This window comes from Boleophthalmus pectinirostris, unplaced genomic scaffold, assembly GCF_026225935.1.
Source record: "Boleophthalmus pectinirostris isolate CB_2022bp ecotype Guang Dong unplaced genomic scaffold, ASM2622593v1 HiC_scaffold_18, whole genome shotgun sequence".
Taxonomy (NCBI): domain Eukaryota; kingdom Metazoa; phylum Chordata; class Actinopteri; order Gobiiformes; family Gobiidae; genus Boleophthalmus; species Boleophthalmus pectinirostris.
Genome location: NW_026571133.1, coordinates 41,266,847 through 41,286,840, shown reverse-complemented (window position 1 = coordinate 41,286,840; position 19,994 = coordinate 41,266,847). Strand labels below are relative to the sequence as shown.

The 19,994-nt window shown below is 39.2% G+C and overlaps 1 protein-coding gene across 2 annotated transcripts in view; it reads left to right on the top strand.

The window, feature by feature from the left end:
- The window catches only part of LOC110155213 (transmembrane protein 230-like), a 53,941-nt gene that overhangs the window by 19,346 nt on the left and 14,601 nt on the right, over window positions 1–19,994 (top strand). The window contains exon 6 of one of the 2 annotated variants that reach the window (XM_055153406.1): window positions 3,138–3,207. The exons of the other annotated variant lie outside the window; for it this stretch is intronic. Coding sequence (XP_055009381.1) covers window positions 3,138–3,154 — 17 coding nt within the window. The 3' untranslated portion in view covers window positions 3,155–3,207. Of the gene's footprint in view, window positions 1–3,137; window positions 3,208–19,994 lie in introns of those variants that run through there. 2 annotated transcript variants of the gene reach the window in all.

The window sequence follows — 19,994 nt, the reverse complement described above, 5'->3', positions numbered from 1 at the left end:
CCTCCCCCACCCCACATCCCCGGGAGTTATAATATTTCCAGCTGCACTGAAAACTCTCTCGATGATGCGCTTGTTGCACAGATGCACCTGTACCTTGGTTGTTTGGATATAGCATGTGTAGCAGGAAAAGTAACATTTGGCCTTGGAACAAGTGCTGCTGCATCTCTGCAGCTCTCACTGTAGCAGCTCGGGTCAGAGTCCTGCACCAGCTCGGGTATCCGTGGACTTAAGAGAGAGAACCCTGAGCACGAGCAGGTGTCTGCAAAGTACGATTGGGCGACGGCCGCACTTAACTCCGTGCGGCGCGATCCTTTCGCCTGCGCTCACCCGATGGTCTGGGTTAGTCCTGGGTTAGTCCTGGGTTATCACGGGCACGGGCAGGTAACAGGTGGAATGTTAACGGGTCCGGGCGGGTGCGGGTTTCTAAAATGGACCCATGCAGGACTCTTAGTCAGATCACGCTGGTCACATGCAGTGATCATGGTGGCCCAACATCCACCCCGGTGGGCCTCTTACTACCACAGTGATTCATTTCTGTGGTTATTGCGACAGCTCTACAGGAACGTCCTTTTTCATCTAACTAGGCAAGTGAAGTGGACTTTAGTTTTCATTCACAGAACTCATGTTGTGAAGCTGTGCCAACTCATCAGTCAGTTCCTCAAATCTGAAATATGTAGTAAACTTTACTTTAAGAGTAAGTTCATCTTACTTGGTAAAACCATGGAAACTGAACTCAAGTAAATGTTTCTTCTATACACAAGTGAGAATAAAAACAGGTTCTATTCTACAATAATGAATAAAAATAATTAGTCTTAGTGTGTGTATATATATATATATATATATATATATATATATATATATATATATATATATATATATATATATATATATATAAAATATCAAAAGTTTTGTTCAGCTTAAATTCAAAACACATTGTGTTACAATACATATATAACACATGTGTAAAAATAAAATAGGTCTCAAAAATGCTGGAAGAAATAAAACGGGAGTACAGGTGTAATCTAGCGCAGACTGAATGAACAGACGGAGGATATAGAGATGTCCTGGGAGGATCATGGAATGAGTGACATCTGTAGGAATAACAGGGAGGGAGCAAAAGGAGGAGCGGAAGAGACTGGGAAACAGAGCTGGACTCTTGGCAATAACACGTCACTGTTGAAGTTACTTGACTTACTCAAGTTAACCTTAGTCTAACTGACAAGTCATGTGCTTTTTTCATGCTGAAAGTAACTGTTACTTGACCACAATCATTAAGATCCACAAATTTGTAGCTGTGAGTAAAGTGAAATAGCTGAATGCAAGTTCACTCTAGTGTTAGATTTTACAGTGTACTTATGGTTGGTCAAAACCATTATGTATTTGGCTCTTAACAGTTCTAAAAATCTAATTTATTCTATAGATTTTCTTTAGAGATAGCCATTTAGCAGATTTATTTATTGCTCTTGTACTGTAACAAAATTGAGTAGCCTTAGTCTACTTCATTACACTATGTGGTATCAGACTGGTACCAGTATCGGTGAGTACACGAAGGCCAAGTATTGGTATCAGATCAGGTTAGGTTAGGTTTAGATTAGGTTGCTTTATTCGTACCCGTAGTTAAATTTGTTTCACAGATTTGAGGCTGGTCCCACATTTCACGTTTCATTCATCCACATTATGTACAATAAACACTTATAAAGGCACAATTACAAAATAAAGTGTTACACTGCTCCAATGCAGAATGGTTGGTTCCATAAATAATTACCGTATTTTTCTAACTATAAGTCGCATTTTTTTTCATGGTTTGGGTGTTTCCTGCAACTTATACTCCGGTTCGACTTATATATTAAAATTTTCAGACTGACAGCCGAGAGAGGCTCTAAGCTCGTATGTCAGTATCTAGTACTATTTTTACTCCTGTACCATTGTCACTTCGCCCTCTACTGCGCATGCCTCCTGTAGAAAAAGCCGCTGTCCTGCTGCAAATAGTGAAATAGTCAGCCGAAAACGGTAATCGAGCAGCAACAAGAAAGTTTGGTGTGAGTGAGAAACTTGCGATTGACTGGCAGAAAGCGGGGATGAAGAACACAGCTTCATGGCAACCGGGCGGGTGCTCCACACAACTTTCCTGGAAGTCAGACAAAGCCTGAACTTCAATGACAATCGAAACCGTCCTGTCGGGATTCAGAAAGGCCGGAATAATTCTAATTGGAACCAATGCTGAGTCTGACGACAGCTAGCTAGCGTCGAGGATGAAGAATTCAATGGATTTAGAAATTTGGAGTGAGATCCTGAGTTTGGTAAACTTATGTAATGTTGTTTATGATATAATAATCTGAATAACTGTTAATATGTCATGTTAACATATTAACACCTGTTCAGTCTGTTGTTCTCTGTTCTGTTGTTATAACTATAACTTGCCTTTCAAGATGAATGTTCCTGGTCTCTGATTTTACAAAATACATTTCCCCCAAAAGTGCGATTTATAGTCCAGTGCGACTTATATATGTTTTTTTCTTCTTCATTGTGCATATTTTGGCTGGTGCAAAAATACGGTAGTTAAATTCATCCATCACGCTTGGCTAAAATCACAATAAATATTAAATATATAAAAATCCACACTATTTTCCAAGACAAACGTACAAAAATTGTTAAATAAATAGATTACAATTTATTCCTAAGTATGATCGAATACCAGATAATTGGTATTGGAACAACACTAGTATTGAGGATGGAGTCTATTCCAGATTCAGTTTGAAAAATGAGTATCGTGGCAAGAGGAGAAGGCTATAGAGTTCTGGAGCTTGGAGTTCGTGTAGCCTGAGAGAGGTGCAGTCCAATTAGCCCACACAATGACATGATATGACAAGATGGAGGACGTGAAGGTGACGCCGCAAGGAGCTGGCTGTGTTTTGTGTGGGAGGAAGAGGATTCAGAACTTTCCAAAGCTCATTTTAGAAGGACTGTCATGATTAGGGCAGTGTTGTGTAATTAATCCAATTTGAGATTCAGTCATTACTTATTGTTAATGATCAGCTTGGGGGTTTTAATTAAGAGGTCTACAGCCAACTCTCTGTCTGTTAAAGTATTTGTTGACCACTTGTTTGTCTCCATGGAAATGTTTTTGCTTTGTCTAGAATATTCCACAGTATAGATTAAACCTATCTATCAGAGGTGGGACCAAGTCATTGTTTTGCAAGTCTCAAGTCTTCGACCTCAAGTCCGAGTCAAGTCCCATGTCAAATACAGGCAAGTTCAAGTCGAGTCTCGAGTCACTGGCCCATAAGTCCGAGTCAAGTCCAAGTCGTCTGCTTTGAGCTTCAAGTCATTTCAAGTTTTTAAACCAAAGTACCAAGATATTTAATATTTATATGATTTTAAAAGTAATTTGTACTTAAAAAGTCATGGTATTTATATGAGTATTTATAGAAGAGTTGTAGAAATGCAGTTTTTTTTTCTTTTTTAAATGTCTTAAATGTCTGATCAAGATCTTAGTCACGTCCCAAGTCTTAGTCTATTTTATAAAGGCAAGTCTCAAGTCCTAAAAATAGTGACTCAGTTTTGACTCGAGTCCAAGTCACGACTTGCAGGTCCCCTCCTCTGCTGTCTATGAGGGAGACAAGCAGCTTACAGCACTGCGTTTCATTACAGTTCAGATCTGTGGAGGGACGCCCCTGTTCACAGAAGGAATTATTGTATCTCTGAGCAATAGAAACACGTGTAAAGAATAAAAACTTGATGGATATGTTCAGTGTCATACCATGGAACATTCCAGTAACGGACCCTGCACCCACCAGAAAAGATTTTGGTTTTAAATGCCATAAGTACATGACCTAGTTGTGTCCACAGATTTGAGTTCAGGTCAAATGTAGATGTTACTAATAACAACTTGTAATGCTAATTTATTCTTATTTACATAAATGTGGTACATGATGGACAGGTTGTTTATTATATAATCTGGTGTTTTGGTTCTCAAGATGATTACACATTTAGAAAGCAGGATGAGCCTCACATGAGTCTTTCATTTGGGTTGCCAGTAATAGTCCCATGAGGTTCATTTGGTCTTCTGATAATTTATGTTATTAGGTTATTTTTTCAGACCAAGAATTTGTTTCGAGTGGTTATGTGATGGTGCTGTGACATGTCCGGTCAGCTGATTTATACAGGTTTTAAAGCTGTCTTCCAGGACAACAGCGCCATCTGCAGTCCCACTTCCTCAGGACAGTATCACAGGTGTGTGAGAGAAAAAAAAGCCCTCCTCGTCGCGTGGGCAGAGGAAAACAAACACCGTCGCTGGATTAAAGAGTCAATCGAAATACGGAAACGTGCCCACGGGACTATAAACCAGGATGAGAGGGCTTTTTTACTCTCACACACCTGGGATACTGTCCTGAGGAAGTTGGACTGCAGATGGCGCTGTCATCCTGGAAGACAGCACCAAAACCTGTATAAATCAGCTGAGCGACACGTCACAGCAACATCACGTGACCACTCAGAGGAAGAGCGCTAGTGATCAGTCCAAACTGTCAGGTATGAAAACAAACTCTTGATTGAAAAAAGAACCTAATAACATAAATTTGGGTTGCCAGTTTCAATGCTGAAATCTAGTTGTTTTAAACCTAAAATGCCTCTCTCTTATCTGAATAGTCACCCCAGCACCTTCAGCCAATCATGAATCAGTGCGTTCATGTGCTTTCATATGAGACATGGCCTGTCCATATACTGAGAGTGAGAACAACTTGTGTCCTCTATGTGTCCTCTACCTGCAGGTTAGTTGTGATCGTCGTGTCCTTTTTAACTGTAAGAGCACAGGCTACATACAACTCCTTTAAAATGCAATCAAAATTCTCTGTTAAGGAAATTAATATTTAAATTAATATTTCATTTTTAGATCAAATAAAATTGAGTGGAAAATGAGGATCTTTCAATATGAGGATAAGTTGGTGATTCATTTCTTTGGCATATTGCCCAGTCATGATCATGGCTAAATTTGGACTAAAGTCATAGGTCTGACTAATTTGGGAAAAAATCTATTAAATATAATATATTATTCTGACAACCACTGCGATTAGATTTGTCATTTGTTTTAATGGGGTTCTGCTAACCTTATAATCTTGTCATTTATTACTTTTTAAATAAAAAACGCAGGACCAGTATCCAATATTGAAGCATTTCAGTTCTGGAATTTCCAAAATCTCTATTGAACTAAAGGTAAAACAACACAAGCATTCTGAGCTTTGGAGATGTAGATCAAGGATTATAGATTATAGATACTCAAACATGTGAATGAAACAAAACACAAAAGCAGGTCTGTTTTTGAGGAGGTAACAACATTCTAACATGACTTGAAGCTTGCACTGATCCAGGTTGTGTAATATAGATAGGGCTGGGTATCATTAAAAAGTTGATAAGATACATTGCTCAATACATAGGCCATGATATGATGGGGTTTTTGATACAGTGCCTTTTTTGTTCAATATGATTCAAAACTATTTCAAAACTGTTCAGTATGGTTCAGTAAAAAAACAAAGCTTAAATCACAGCTGTGATACCAAAAGTCTTTATTAAACCACATAAATTCATGTGAAAAACACCCATTTGACACAAAACCGTGAAAATGTCAAGTGTATCACATAAACAAGTGAACTTTCTCCAAACGAGAAACGCAACTGTAGCTCTTTATCTACCAAAAAATACTCTTGGTGATATATCGATACAGCATCCCACGATATAGATACTATATCATCAAATTTAGTGATTCGACATACCGATATTTCAATATTTTTGCACACTCCTAAATATAGAATCTTTAACTATAAGAGTAGTAGTGGACAAGAAGACGTTTTGTCTAAAAAACAAAAAAAAAAAAAAAAAAGTAGGAATTTGTAAAACATGACCATTCTAATAGTGATTTTGATTCAGTTGTGATTTATCTTGCAGCTAACTCAAACTCAGTCAAATCTATAGTAAACCTAAACTGTGAGTATGACAAGACTAAATCAGGAACTGACCAGGACTTACCTATTCTCCATTTACAAATTACCAATAAAGATATTTACTAGGGGTGTAACAATATCCAATCTCACGAAACAATATCGTCACGGTATGAACCTCACAGTACGATATTTATTGTGATATTGTGGGAGAGCTCATGATATGGTTGGGAGGCTCATGATATTACGATATTATACATAATAACAAGACTGACATTATAAAACGCTTTGACCAGTCATTTGGTAAAACATTTATTGTCATATTCAGGGATGTAACAATATCCAAATCTCACAGTACAATATTATCATGATATGCATCTCACGGTACGATATTTATTGAGATATTTTGAAGAGGCTAATAATTAAAGATGGGACACTTTTTTGCTTTGAAAATACCTTGACAAGATTTTGGTGTGAATTATTACCACATAATCCCAAGAATTCAAGTAAAAACATATTTTCATGTTGTCTGCACTGAAATGAATCATGGGATATGTAGTTCCTTATGTTTATAAGCTATTGATACTATAAAACCATGTATTTAAGCAAAGGAACTTGTAATTTGATATACTGTGACAGCCCACGATATTATTGTGAGACGTTTTGACGATACGATATTACAATATTCCAGTTATTGTTACATAGTAGTTACACAAGAGATAGCTTGCATTGATGGGCTCTTTTATGGTATCCGAATCTTTTGGATCTGTTCATTTCAAAAAGACATTCAAAAAACTCTCTTTTTATGTTAAATTATATGACAGAAACCAATGTGAAAGCTCATATAACTACAAACTAATCACAGAGAGAAAGGACCAAGGCTCAGACCTGTTTAAAATAAACTGAGAGTGGGAGTGTGTTTACCCAATGAAACGATGCATGATCTAAATAATAAAATAATATAATAATACTAAAACTGTTATTAAGAGTCCAAATATGTTCTTATTTATGTTTCCACTCTACTTCTGTGCTCATTCTTGCATTGGTTCAGCTATAATCTGTATAAAAATGCATAAAAATCCGAAAGAAAACGTTGAAAACTTAGTCTCTTTTCAAAACTGAGATCTGGTTTCAATAGTTCACATAAAGGAACCATTCATTCATGAAGGTCACATTTAGTAAAATCATTTATAATATATGTAATCACTGAAAAGTCAATGGATTTGTATAGAAACAAAAGTTGCTACTGTGAATGTCCTTCAAAGTCTCGCCACTAGATGTCACCAGCGCTCCCCTTATTTCAGCGTTATGAGCCGGGCTTATTGACTGGAGTCTGCAGCAGTCATTTATATTATGATCATGATGGAATTGTAACCTCTCTGCAGGAAAGATTAAAGAGTCAAAATGAAAAATCGTCCTAATTAGCACAATATTAACATTTTATAATTACAAACCAGGTGAACTGATAGGTTTAGTGGAACTGTCTTTAAAAAACACGCCAGAAGAAGTTACGGGACCGATCAAACTAGTGTTGTCACGATACTAACATTTAAAACTTGACTTGATACCGATTCTGATACCGAAAAACACTGATTTGCAATATTAAATCATAGTATTTTCTTTTATATTCTGATCTGGTTTTCTATTTGTGTAATCCCTCAGTGGTCCGGGTACGTTCCATAGTGGTCCATGACATTATACTAGTCTTTGTGCTCTTATACTTTTCATTTCTGTCCTGTGAATGTGTCTTTTTTGTATCGATACTCAGTGTTGAGAAGGTTACTTTTCAAATGTATTCCCCTACAGATTACAGATGACACACCCCAAAATGTAGTTGTAATGTAACGTAATCCATTAAATTACTTAAAGTGAGTAACGTAATCTGAATACTTTTGATTACTTGATTTGGTTTACTTTTTCAGACCTGGTTTAGTCCTGGTTTAGTCCTGTTATGCCCTGGTGTGGACCTGGTTTAGTCCTGGTTAAGACCTTGTTTAGTCCTGGTTTAGTCCTGTTACCTGGTTTAGTCCTGGTTAAGACCTGGTTTAGTCCTGGTTTAGACCTGGTTTAGACCTGGTTAAGACCTGGTTTAGTCCTGGTTTAGACCTGGCTTGGACCTGGTTTAGTCTTGGTTTAGTCCTGGTTTAGACCTGGTTTAGACCTGGTTTAGTCCTGGTTTAGTCCTAGTTTAGACCTGGTTTAGACCTGGTTTAGTCCTGGTTTAGACCTGGCTTGGACCTGGTTTAGTCCTGGTTTAGTCCTGGTTTAGACCTGGTTTAGACCTGGTTTAGTCCTGGTTTAGTCCTGGTTTGTCCTGGTTTAGTCCTGTTTAGACCTGGTTTAGTCCTGACCTGGTTTACCTGGTTTAGACCTGGTTTCTTGGTTTAGTCTGGTTTAGTCCTGTTTAGTGACCTGGTTTAGACCTGGTTTAGGACTGGTTTACTGGTTTAACCTGGTTTAGACCTGGTTTAGACCTGGTGGTTTAGTCTTGGTTTAGTCCTGGTTTAGACCTGGTTTAGACCTGGTTTAGACCTGGTTTAGACCTGGTTTAGACCTGGTTTAGACCTGGTTTAGTTTCTGGCAATGAGTGGAATTACTGGGGGGGAAAAAAAGGGGGATATAGCCCCAAATATAAAAACAGGTAAATACCACCATGTAATCCATTTATTTCAACAAAGTAACTGTAATCCAATTACCACTCCTTCAAAAAGTAACTGTAACTAAATACAGTTACTCATAATTTGTACTCTGATTACGTAACTCCGGTACATGTAATCTGTTACTCCCCAGCACTGTCGATACTTGCTCAAATGAGTACCCAGTATCGATACTAGTTTTATTACTGGTTAGTATCTTTTTTTCGACACTTTCGACAGCTCAAATTCAAATAAATGTATGCAAAATATTGATGTAACTGATTTCAAACATGTCCATGCCTATAGTTTTGATTCTTTTGGTCAGTGCAGAGAGGACGCAGAGCGGAACTAACCATGTCCAACAGTGCCATCGTGTGGACAAGTTGTGCAGTGCATGTGAAGTGTGTGATGTAACTGTGCCTGTTGAGGAAGTGGGGATAGACAGAGATAAGGAGATGCTCCGTGTCTGAAACATCGAAAATACAGAATTTGTTTTTAATTAAGCACTGAACAAAATCAGGTCTTTTTAAATAAAGAAGCAACCTCCTCGTGAAATGTTAAATCTGATGTCTCCATGGAGATGTATGAGAAAAGAAAACTTAATGTAAAATAATGCAAAATATAATACTATAATAAAAGAAGAACAGATCAGTGGTAATATTGGGATTGTTGTTTTTGAAGATAAACCATGTTTGATATTCACTTGTCTCAGCTTCCTGTTACACGCAACATTCTGAGGACTTATTCCCATTAAAAAGATACCATATTTAGTTTTAAATAGTGCATCGTTACGGCAACAGGCCCAATTTTTCATCATTTTGAAACCCATGGATGAAGTATATCTTTAATTGGTGGTTTTCTAAAGTGATGATGTCATATTGCCAGAAGGAGGGTAAGCGATTGATTTTCTTATGGACTGTGCTTTGATATGAAACGTCTAAAAATAAATGTATAAATGTTTCATCTTTTGGTTTCTTTTAGTGACTAGATTCACTAAATTCTTGTATTACAACAAAAATCTGCATTTTAACAATATTCATTTTGTTTTAAAGGAACTGTTTGTAGCGTGTACTCTTGCAGTTTTAAACAGGTATCACAATCACAATAGAACCTGAGTCTCCAGAGCCTTAACTTGCAGATAGACACATACACATTTATCTCATGTGTCTGGACAGGTCATGCCTCATGTGAAAGCTCAGAACCTCCAGAATTCACTCACTGAGCTGCAGATACTGCACTAGCACTGACTCATGTTTGGCTGTAGGTTCTGGGGTTTAGTGACCATTCAGATCAGAGAGAGGCATTTTAAACCAACTGGATTTCAGCTTTCAAACAAGAGATGTGAAGCGCTTTGTACTTGGATTATTAGGAACCAAAAAAAAATAAAAAATCTAATTATAACACAAATAAATGTCCAATGTTTTCTAATTAAGAATAAATGAGTATTACAGTTAAATTATCAGAAAACCAGTATTTGATTTGAACATATTTACCTCGTATCTGGGGACACTAGTTTATGAAAATAGTTTATGAAATAATTTTTGAAATTGGAATATTTTTGGCCTTTTGAATGTTATAATTTCCTGTGATACTCAACAGGATGAAGAAATGCTGCAAACCTCCTCTGCATATTTATGGGGATGATGGAAAACTAATAGACACAGGAAGAATATGCAAACTTCCTTATCTGGAAATTGAACTGCAGCTTCTACCAACATTGTCCCAAAAAATGATTTTTGTTAAAGGTGAACTATATAACTTTTCGGTTTGGGGATTCCTCCTGCTTGTTTCTTTGGATATGTCACTCCGTTGCCTGGAATGTTCCACAGTATGACATTAAACAGCTCTACTTTACATTTATTTAATAACAGGTGGTTTTACAGCTCAAAAATACTGAGAAAAACATTCAAGACAAAACTGACTGTGAGTGGGATCACCTCTCCACAGATCTGACCTGTACCCACTAAACATTAGACGTTTTATGGACATGCAGATCATGTCTATATTGTGTCGGTCGGTCCAAGACCAATTCTGGACTAAGAAATTACATGCAAATTATGTCCATTATTTTGACGTCAATCTGCAGTTAAACATTTGAAGTAGGCGTGGACTAGGCAACTTTTTTGGACGTCATGGGGACGTTTAACACAGGTGCAGGAAAATGACGTTATTAATGGTCATGGAAATTCTGCGTGTTAGTCAGGGAAAAGTTAAGTTTGACGTTTGAAGTTTGAAGGTGGAGAACTGTATCCTGCCATTTTCCTGTAGCTTTATATGGCTCAGTAGCAGATTGAACTGGAAATGCTTCACTCCTTTGTATGCATTTCCAGTTTCCTGCTGCTGAGACAAAATTACCTGGAACATTCTACCACCATCTGAAATGGCATTGCAGTTCTGCACAGAGCCTAGGAACAGTAAGCCTATAAAAACGCTCTAAAATTAGTTTAAATTTGGCCATACCGGCTTATCAAAGCCTGATCCCATCAGATCTCAGAAGCTCAGCAGGTCCGGACCTGGTTAGTACTTGGATGGGAGACCACAGGGGGGTGCCAGTTCCAAAAACTGTCATTGTTTCCTTAGGCAAGGCACTTCACCAACATTGCCTAGTATGAAAGTGGTGTGTGTGTGAGTGAAGGTGGTCAGAGGGGCCAATGGTGCAGATTGGCAGTCTCACTTCCATCAGTCAGCCCCAGGACAGCTGTGGCTACAGTAGTATCTTACCACCATGGAGTGTGGAGTGAATATATAATGCTCTGTAAAGTGTCTTTGAGCATCCAGAAAAGCACTATATAAAACTGATTCATTATTATTATTATCATTATTATGAACGTAGAAAAGACGTCGACAATGACCTTTGGACTAGACTTAGCCCTCATCCAGAGGTCCTGGGAATGTCAATATTGGACATTATGAAGACGTTGGAAAAAAGACGTCATCTTGCGTCAGTCTGCACCTTCAGTGGACCGAGATTGGATGTACAAAAATGACCCTAAAAAGACATTGTATCAACGTTTCTTTGCACAGTGGGTAACTTGGTCTGGTTTGATCTCTGTGAACATAGAAAGGTTTAATGCCATACTGTGAAACATTCCAGACAAAGCGATAGCATATCCCTGGAGAAAAGCATTTCACCGACTCTCCACAATGCACCTTTAAAGAAATCACAACTATTGCCATTACATTGTTCCATTATATCAGGGCATATATTTTTGCCTAGCAGCTCGTCTTTGTGAGCGGGTCTGCGTCAGCACTCTTAAACCAGTCCCACCTCTCGTGTGCTTTTATGTAGGCGCTGTGTATCATTCCCCTGACTCGCGGTGGCTGGTTGGAGGCTCTCTATCTCTTTGTGCCTTTTTGCCTCACATTGCCTTGGTAAACCCCACTGTGCATTGTTCACCGGTCTCTTTCATGCACCCGAGCCTGGGGAGAAGGACTACAGCTCCACACACTTCAGAAAAAAAGGAAAAAATAAATCTTGTATTTGAAAATGTCCCCCAAACCTGACTGCCATTGAAGTTGGTCTTAAAGGTGCATTGCATATCTTTTCCGGTGGAGGGTCCGTCAAATGTTTTTCTCCATGGATTTGATATTGTTTTGTCTGGAATGTTTCACAGTATAGAATTAAACATTTCTATCTTCATGGAGACCAAACCAGACCAAGTTACAGTCCGAATCTCTGTTTTTCTAGGTAATTTTGAGCTATAAATCAATCTGTAATTACATAAATATAAGAATATATCGCTGTTTATTGTCATACTGTGGAACATTCCAGGCAGAGCAAAGACATATCCACAGAAACAAGCAGAAAAAGTTACAATGCACCTTTAACCTAAACTTCACCTGTAGTGGACGTCCGTTGAGGTTAGAGGCTCTGCGGGGGGCCCAGGCTATGCTCTTTTTGTATTGAAGGCAAGACAAAAAAATGTAGGAGTGAAGGCGGAATTATAGTTCTGCGTCGACTAGGGATGTAACAATAACCGAAATTTAGTGATATCGTATCGTCAAAGTTCTCTCAAAAATGTCGTGAACCATCACAATATATCGAATTACAAGGCTCTTTGCTTAAATTAAGAGTTATGGTGCAGCAATAGTTAAAAAAAAGAAGAAGGAACTACATAGACCATGATCCTTTGCTCCATTTCAGTGTAGACTACATGAAGAAATAACACGTCTAAGCACTTTTAAGTCTTTGTTCTTTGGAATAAGTCTTGTCTAGGCATTTTAAGTGGAAAAAGTCACATATTCACAGCTTTGTTTGCCTCTACAAAATATCACAATAAATACCGTACCGTGAGGTTCATACGTGATGATATCGTATCGTGAGACTTGGATATCGTTAAACCCCTAGCGTTCACTCAACGCACACTGCTACCATCACTGTTGTTTTTGATTTATGGATCTGCATCGACGTTTATACGCTGTGAAGTAATTTATCGCCACAACGCTAGGATTTAAACCTGGCATTCCTGTATACAAAATAAAGCGAGAAAGCGGAGTACCGGGAATGTATGTAGAGCGGATGTAGAGAAGACCAATCACAGTCCATACTGTCTGTGTCACTTTCCTGTGCTGTCTGCATCAGTTCATCAGGTCGGTCAACGCAGATGCATGACCATAAACTGGGCTTAAGGAGTGTGTGTTTCAGTATTGATACTTTTCAGTGACATTGCGTCGAAGGTGTTCTACATGTATGTTTATGTTGGAATGGTCAGCAGTTACTATGGTGACACAATGCGCACATTTGCAAAGGCTAATGAATAATAGGTGCCATAGTGGGGCTCTGTCTGGTGCATATTGTTGTTGCGTCCTCAGGCAGGACACTTCACCTAGCCTATGGGCCTGTTTACACGAGAACGTTTGCAGGTAAAAATTACAAAATATTTTATCGGAAGTGCCTTTTGTTTAGACAGTGACGGTGTTTTTGGGGCTTAAAAACGAAAAAATCTGAAACCACCCACCAGAGTGGAAAAGTTGAATATGCTCCTGCCCAAGACTCAAAACTCTTGTCAGATCTGCTCACGTCACGTACCCGTTCATGTACAGTACACAGAAACAAACATGTCGGATCATTTCCATGAGTTGGACCTTCAAGTTGCTCTGGCAGCTCTAATAAACTTAAAGGAAACACCCAAACAAATGTACAGAATATGCATAGATACTATTAGTGAACAGAGAAGGATCTGCAATCACCTCTGTCAAATTCTGGATGCACCAGTTGGTCGCAGGCGAACCAGATGGCTATGCACAAGAACCAGTCGATGGTGGGACAACTTTGTGGAAGGAGGAGCTGATGAATATACTTCCGTATGTCCAAAGATGCCCTTGTTGCATTAAGTACATGCATACCCAGTTGAATTCCACACATTTTTGCGTCACGGTATGCACGCAGATTTCCTCCCAAAAACACTTGTCTAAACGTGGAATAAAAAGTTAAAACGCGACGCCACTTTTGCGTCTTCTGTTCAGACGTTCATCATATAAACATAGCCAACGTGTCAATGTGGTGGCAGCCTCTCCTACGTCAGTCTGCCCCAACAGTGAAGAGTGAATAAAAATCCACGTGTAGTGTCTTGAAAAGAGGAGATAAAACCCAAGGATAAAATGCCGAAATGATTCATCTATTGTTAAGTGTCTCATGCATTACGCCAGCAGTTACCAAACTTTAGACCAAGGTTACCGAAAAGCCTCCAACACTATTACTGAGACAAAAGCACCAACTTATCAGACAGGCCTGAATAATAAGAGTGCATAAAGTATTTTCTAGTAGATAAGAAGAAAGTTTGCGTAGTTATTAAAAATGAATAGCTTAATTTGACTAGTGCGAAGGAGCAGACTTCCTCTTCCTTTATTAATCGGTTGGTTGCCAGTAGACACCTGCGCTTTGTGTGTTACTTCTCATCAGAACAGGTGAATAAATGAGCCAGAGCCGCCTGGAGGAGAGGCTGTGAGTGTGCTTCTGTGTGAGGGTGCGTGAACTGTGAATCATTGTCAGTCTGTCCCGCCTCACACCCTCAGGCTCGTGGGACCAGCCCCTGAGTATATTATCTCCCACACTGACTCCTGAGTATTGTGTATACATGAATGAAAACAGCTGTTGGTTGCAGTTGTAATTTGAGAAGCGTTATCTCAAATTCTTTTTATTTTTTAGATAAATACTTAGAAATACCACAATAGTATGTCATACACTACCATTCAAAAGTTTGGGGTCACCCACACAATTTAGTGTTTTCCATGAAAAGTCACACTTGTTTACCACCATGAGTTGTAAAATGAATAGAACATATACTCAAGACATTGACAAGGTTAGAAATAATGATTTGTATTTGAAATAATATTTTTTTCCTTCAAACTTTGCTTTCGTCAAAGAATTATCCATTTGCAGCAATTACAGCATAGCAGACTTTTGGCATTCTAGCTGTTAATTTGTTGAGGTAATCTGGAAAAATTTCACCTCACACTTCTAGAAGCACCTCCCACAAGTTGGATTACCTGGATGGGCACTTCTTGCATACCATATGGTCAAGCTGCTCCCACAACAGCTCAGTGGGGTTTAGATCTGGTGACTGCGACTAAATAGTTAGTCATTGTCATTGTCTGGTTGTAGGATGAACTTTGCTCCAATCAAGCACTGTCCACAGGGTATGGCATGGCATTGCAAAATGGAGTGATACCCTTCCTTATTCAAAATCCCTATTACCCTGATCAAATCTCCCACCTTACCAGCACCAAAGCAACCCCAGACCATCACGTTACCCCCACCATGTTTGACAGATGGCGTCAGACACTCTTCCAGCATCTTTTCAGTTGTTCTGTGTCTCACAAATGTTCTTCTGTGTGATCCAAACACCTCAAACTTCGATTTGTCCGTTCATAACACTTTTTTTTCCAATCTCCCTCTGTCCAGTGTCTGTTCTTTTGCCCATGTTAATCTTTTTCTTTTATACTGGCCAGTCTCAGATATGGCTTTTTCTTTGCCACTTTGCCCTGAAGTCCAGCATCCTGGAGTCGCCTCTTCACTGTAGATGTTGACACTGGCATTTTGCAGGTACTATTTAATGAAGCTGCTGGTTGAGGACCTGTGAGGCATCTATTTCTCAAACTACAGACTCTAATGTACTTATTTTCTTGATTAGTTGTGCAGTGGGGCCTTTCACTTCTCTTTTTACTCTGGTTAGAGCCTGTTTGTGCTGTTCTAAGAAGGGAGTAGTACACACCGTTGTAGGAAATCTTCAGTTTCCTGGCAGTTTCTCGCATGGAATAGCCTTCATTTTTAAGAACAAGAATAGACTGTCAAGTTTCACATGAAAGTTCTCTTTGTCTGGCCATTTTGAGTGTTTAATTGACCCCACAAATGCGATGCTCCAGATACTCAATCTGCTCAAAGGAAGGTCAGTTTTATAGCTTTTCTAACCAGCTAAACTGTTTTCAGCTGTCCTAACATGATTGCACAAGGGTTTTCTAATGGAAATGGACCTCTATACACCTATGTAGATATTGCACCAAAAAACAGACATTTGCAGCTAGAATAGTCATTTACCACATTAGCAATGTATAGAGTGTATTTCTGATTAGTTAGTTAGTCATCTTCATTGAAAAAAACAGTGCTTTTCTTTCAAAAATAAGGAAATTTCTAAGTGACCCCAAACTTTTGAACGGTAGTGTATGTATTGAAAGTAACAGGAGATACGAAACAAATAACACAACAAAAAAAGGGGTATAGTATTGCTGGGTTTCAGATGGACGTCACAAAAAGCAGATGGGGTCAGGAAGTAAAGACAGACGCATAGAACCTCATTTACCGCCACTGACTCGGTGCCAAAATGCCTAACCACTCTAATCAGGAGTGGTGTGTCACAAGGGAGTTAGTTTAAAAAAAACGTACAGAAAAGGTCGACAAAAGTGGATCGTCAATCTCGCTAAAAACAGGAAGCGCGGAAACGGACAATGCTAGAGTTTGCAGCGACCACTTTGTAACACGTAAGGTTTGTGTCATTTATTAATTAATATTTTGAAAGGTTTTTTTGGACACTTTTTTAGACTGTGAACTGTTAAACTGTAAATTATAGGTCCTAACTTGTCACGCAAAAAGCTTTATGTGTAGGGTGACCAAGCGTCCGTTTTTCCCGGGACATGTCCATTTTCCACGTCCTGTCCTGGCCGTCCGATTTTTTATTTTTTTTATAAAGTGATGCAAATGTCCAGGTTTTCGTTCATCTTTCATTGGGGCCATTAAACTGAGTGGCTCTCGTAGCTCTCTGTGCACTCAGACACAAACAGTCGGTCAGCCTGCAACATGCCGAAGCGCAAATGTGCATTTAACGATGACTTGTACAAGAAATTCCCCGCTCTTCGTCGCGCTCAAGACAAGTGAGAGGCCATGTGCACAGTGTTCACAGCAGACACATATGTTTCGGTGTCCAGTGGCGGTGCCAGGGACCTCAAAGCTCACCAGGACACCGATAAACATTAAAAAGCTTTGCCAGGTGAGAGTAGCTCGATGTCGGTGACGAGGCCTCACCTCCCACCCCCCGTACGATACCCTGGTTTTGACAAACGCAACCATGGTCACCCTATTTATGTGGTGCTAATTTTACTAACTTACTGCTGTAATTTGCCATTTCATATCTTTTTATAAACCCAACCAGATACAAAATAGCTGTACACCTCCAGGCTTTCAAAGGCTTTCACTTGGTTCACAGTGTAATGCGAGGTCTGCAGCACCAGATCATTTATTATATCCATCGCCTCAGTGCCGGGCAAATCCTCCAGATTCTATGAATAGTCTGACTTCTCCATATCGTACGGGTCATAACATATATTTAGACTTATTTTTCCTGATAGTGGGTCTGTGCCGGTAAAACTTTTAGTGTACTCGCTGTCTCCCATTGTGATGTGTTTTGAAGCAGAGCAAAACACTTCCTGTCCCCCATCTGAATTTTGTGCGTCATCAGATTCACATGAGTGAAACCCGGTAATAGGAATAAATAACGTGCTATATTGATTTGTACAGAAAAAAACAAAAATGTGGCTGTTTTGTGCAGGTCTTCCAATTAATGAGAACAGATAATGGGTGCTCTTGGAAAAAGGATAACAAATTAAAGGGATAGTTTGGATTTTTTGACATGAATCTGTATGTCATCCCCGTGAGCAGTGTCATACATCCACACTGACTTACCCCCGACAGCGTCCGGTGAGCCGAGATACTGGCCGTTTTGGTGCTGACGAAAGTAGTCCAGCAAGTTGGCTGGGGACATTAAAATAAAGCGTTTTTCTTCTCAAAACAATATGTGTTCAAAAGAGTGATACATTTGCATCACAAAACCATCGTCGAATAAAAGTTCAGACCTCATAATCACTTGGCACTATTTTCTCTCTGTTCGTATCACTGCGCGCTGCCGCCAGGTGACAGCCGCGCCTGGTTCACTTTGTTTACTGCTCGGAATGTTAGAAACAACATGTCTGATTATGACACCGACAATAAAGACGTTGCCTTTACCACAAAGTCAAGGGGAGATCTTTATGAACCCAAATATACTGATGCTGAAATTCACCAGATGGAGTTAGAACAGGCAGAGAGAGAGAAGAGAGACAGAGAAGTGGTACAAGTTGAAGCTGGAGCCGTGAGAGACCGAGTGAGCGACAATCACCATCACGTCATTTATAAACTCGTATACAGCGAACATAGAGCCTCCACTGTGACTGAAGCATGGACGACTAATAGAAACATGGAATCATCCACACGTCCACGTAGCTGCTGCCAATAGTGTACGAGACATTTACAATAGTAATAACAGTCGACTTATAAAGTTACGTTTTGTAGAAGCTTCACTGGTGATATGACACTGAGTGATTTACTGCTGATTCTTGAGCCTGTCCTCTTGTAAATATTTCATTTCATTTATTTATTTGTTTGAGCCACAACAAGATTCAAAAACAATAACAAAAATAGTGATATGTGCATGACATATTTGGGACCTGGTGCTCAAAAGGAGTAGGATGAAGTTTAAAAAAAATTATGGAATCCTACCCCAATATAGCGGCACCTCTTTGTTCTTACCTGGATACCAAAGGCAAGAAGCCAAAGTTTCCTCAGCGCAAAGTCCGTGACAGGAAAACGGTGAAATGTGTGTGGAGATTCAGCCAGATTTTTGTTGTTACAGCCTGGATAATCAAGAGTTTGCACCATTTTTTAGATATATTCTTATGTATCTTATACAAGCTTATATACTAATGGCTCTAGCTCTCATGTTAGCTCTCTCGCGTCGCGGCGGTCTGAATTGCCAAACAACTGAAGAAAGTGATGGATCCGTGTGCGGCTGTCACCTGGTGGCAGCGCAGTGATATGAACGGAGAGAAAATAGTGCCAAGCGATTATGAGGTCTGAACTTTTATTCAGCGATGGTTTTGTGATGCAAATGTATCACTCTTTTGAACACATATTGTTTTGAGAAGAAAAACGCTTTATTTTAATGTCCCCAGCCAACTTGCCGGAAAACGGCCAGTATCTTGGCTCACCGGACGCTGTCGGGGGTAAGTCAGTGTGGTTGCACGACACTGCTCACGGGGACACCATACAGATTCATGTCAAAAAATCCGAACTATTCCTTTAAGACAAAATGAAATCCATTTACTCCAAAAAAGCACAAGGAAGAGTATAGTTAAAAGACCTTTCTTTAAATGCCAAAACATGTTGATGTTTCATAAGCCATGATGTGATTTGTTTCAATGTTCTCTTACCAAAACATGCCTGAAGAGGTTTTAGATGTCAGTATGGAGTATTTTGGTGATCTCTCCTGTGCCCTTTTCGAACCCCTATTGTGGTTAGCTGTAAGATACTTTGCACTGCTGCACCCACAAGCCTACGTCACCCATACCCCCACATGACAATTCTCCATAAATATACTAAAATTATGATACAAAACTGAGCACATCATCTTGACAAACCTTCATGATTCATACATAATTTGTGATAATAGTGCAGATTGGCAGCCTTACGTCTTTAATGATTGTTTTTAATGATTGGTGCTGAAGCTCAAAGAGAGAGGCTCAAAGCTCCTCTGTGAAAAGGTTAAAAGTTTAGGTGTCACTTTTGACAGTGAGCTTCGCTTTGAGCCACACATTAGATCTGTCGCTAAAGCAGGTTTTTATCATCTAAAAAATATTGCCCGAGTCGGACCATTTCTCTCTCAAGCCAGTGCAGAGACTATAATACATGCTTTTATTAAAAACTCTGGTGATTAGTGCGATCTTCTTTGTGCAGCACAGAGAGAGCACAGCACACCATCCTCAGGTCTCTGCACTGACGTCCTGTGTGCTCCAGGGTAGATTTTAAAGAACTTTTATTGGTTTACAAAGCTCTTAACGGTCTTAGTCCTATTTATATTTATCTGATCTGCTTTTATCAGATGAACCTCCTCTCTGAATT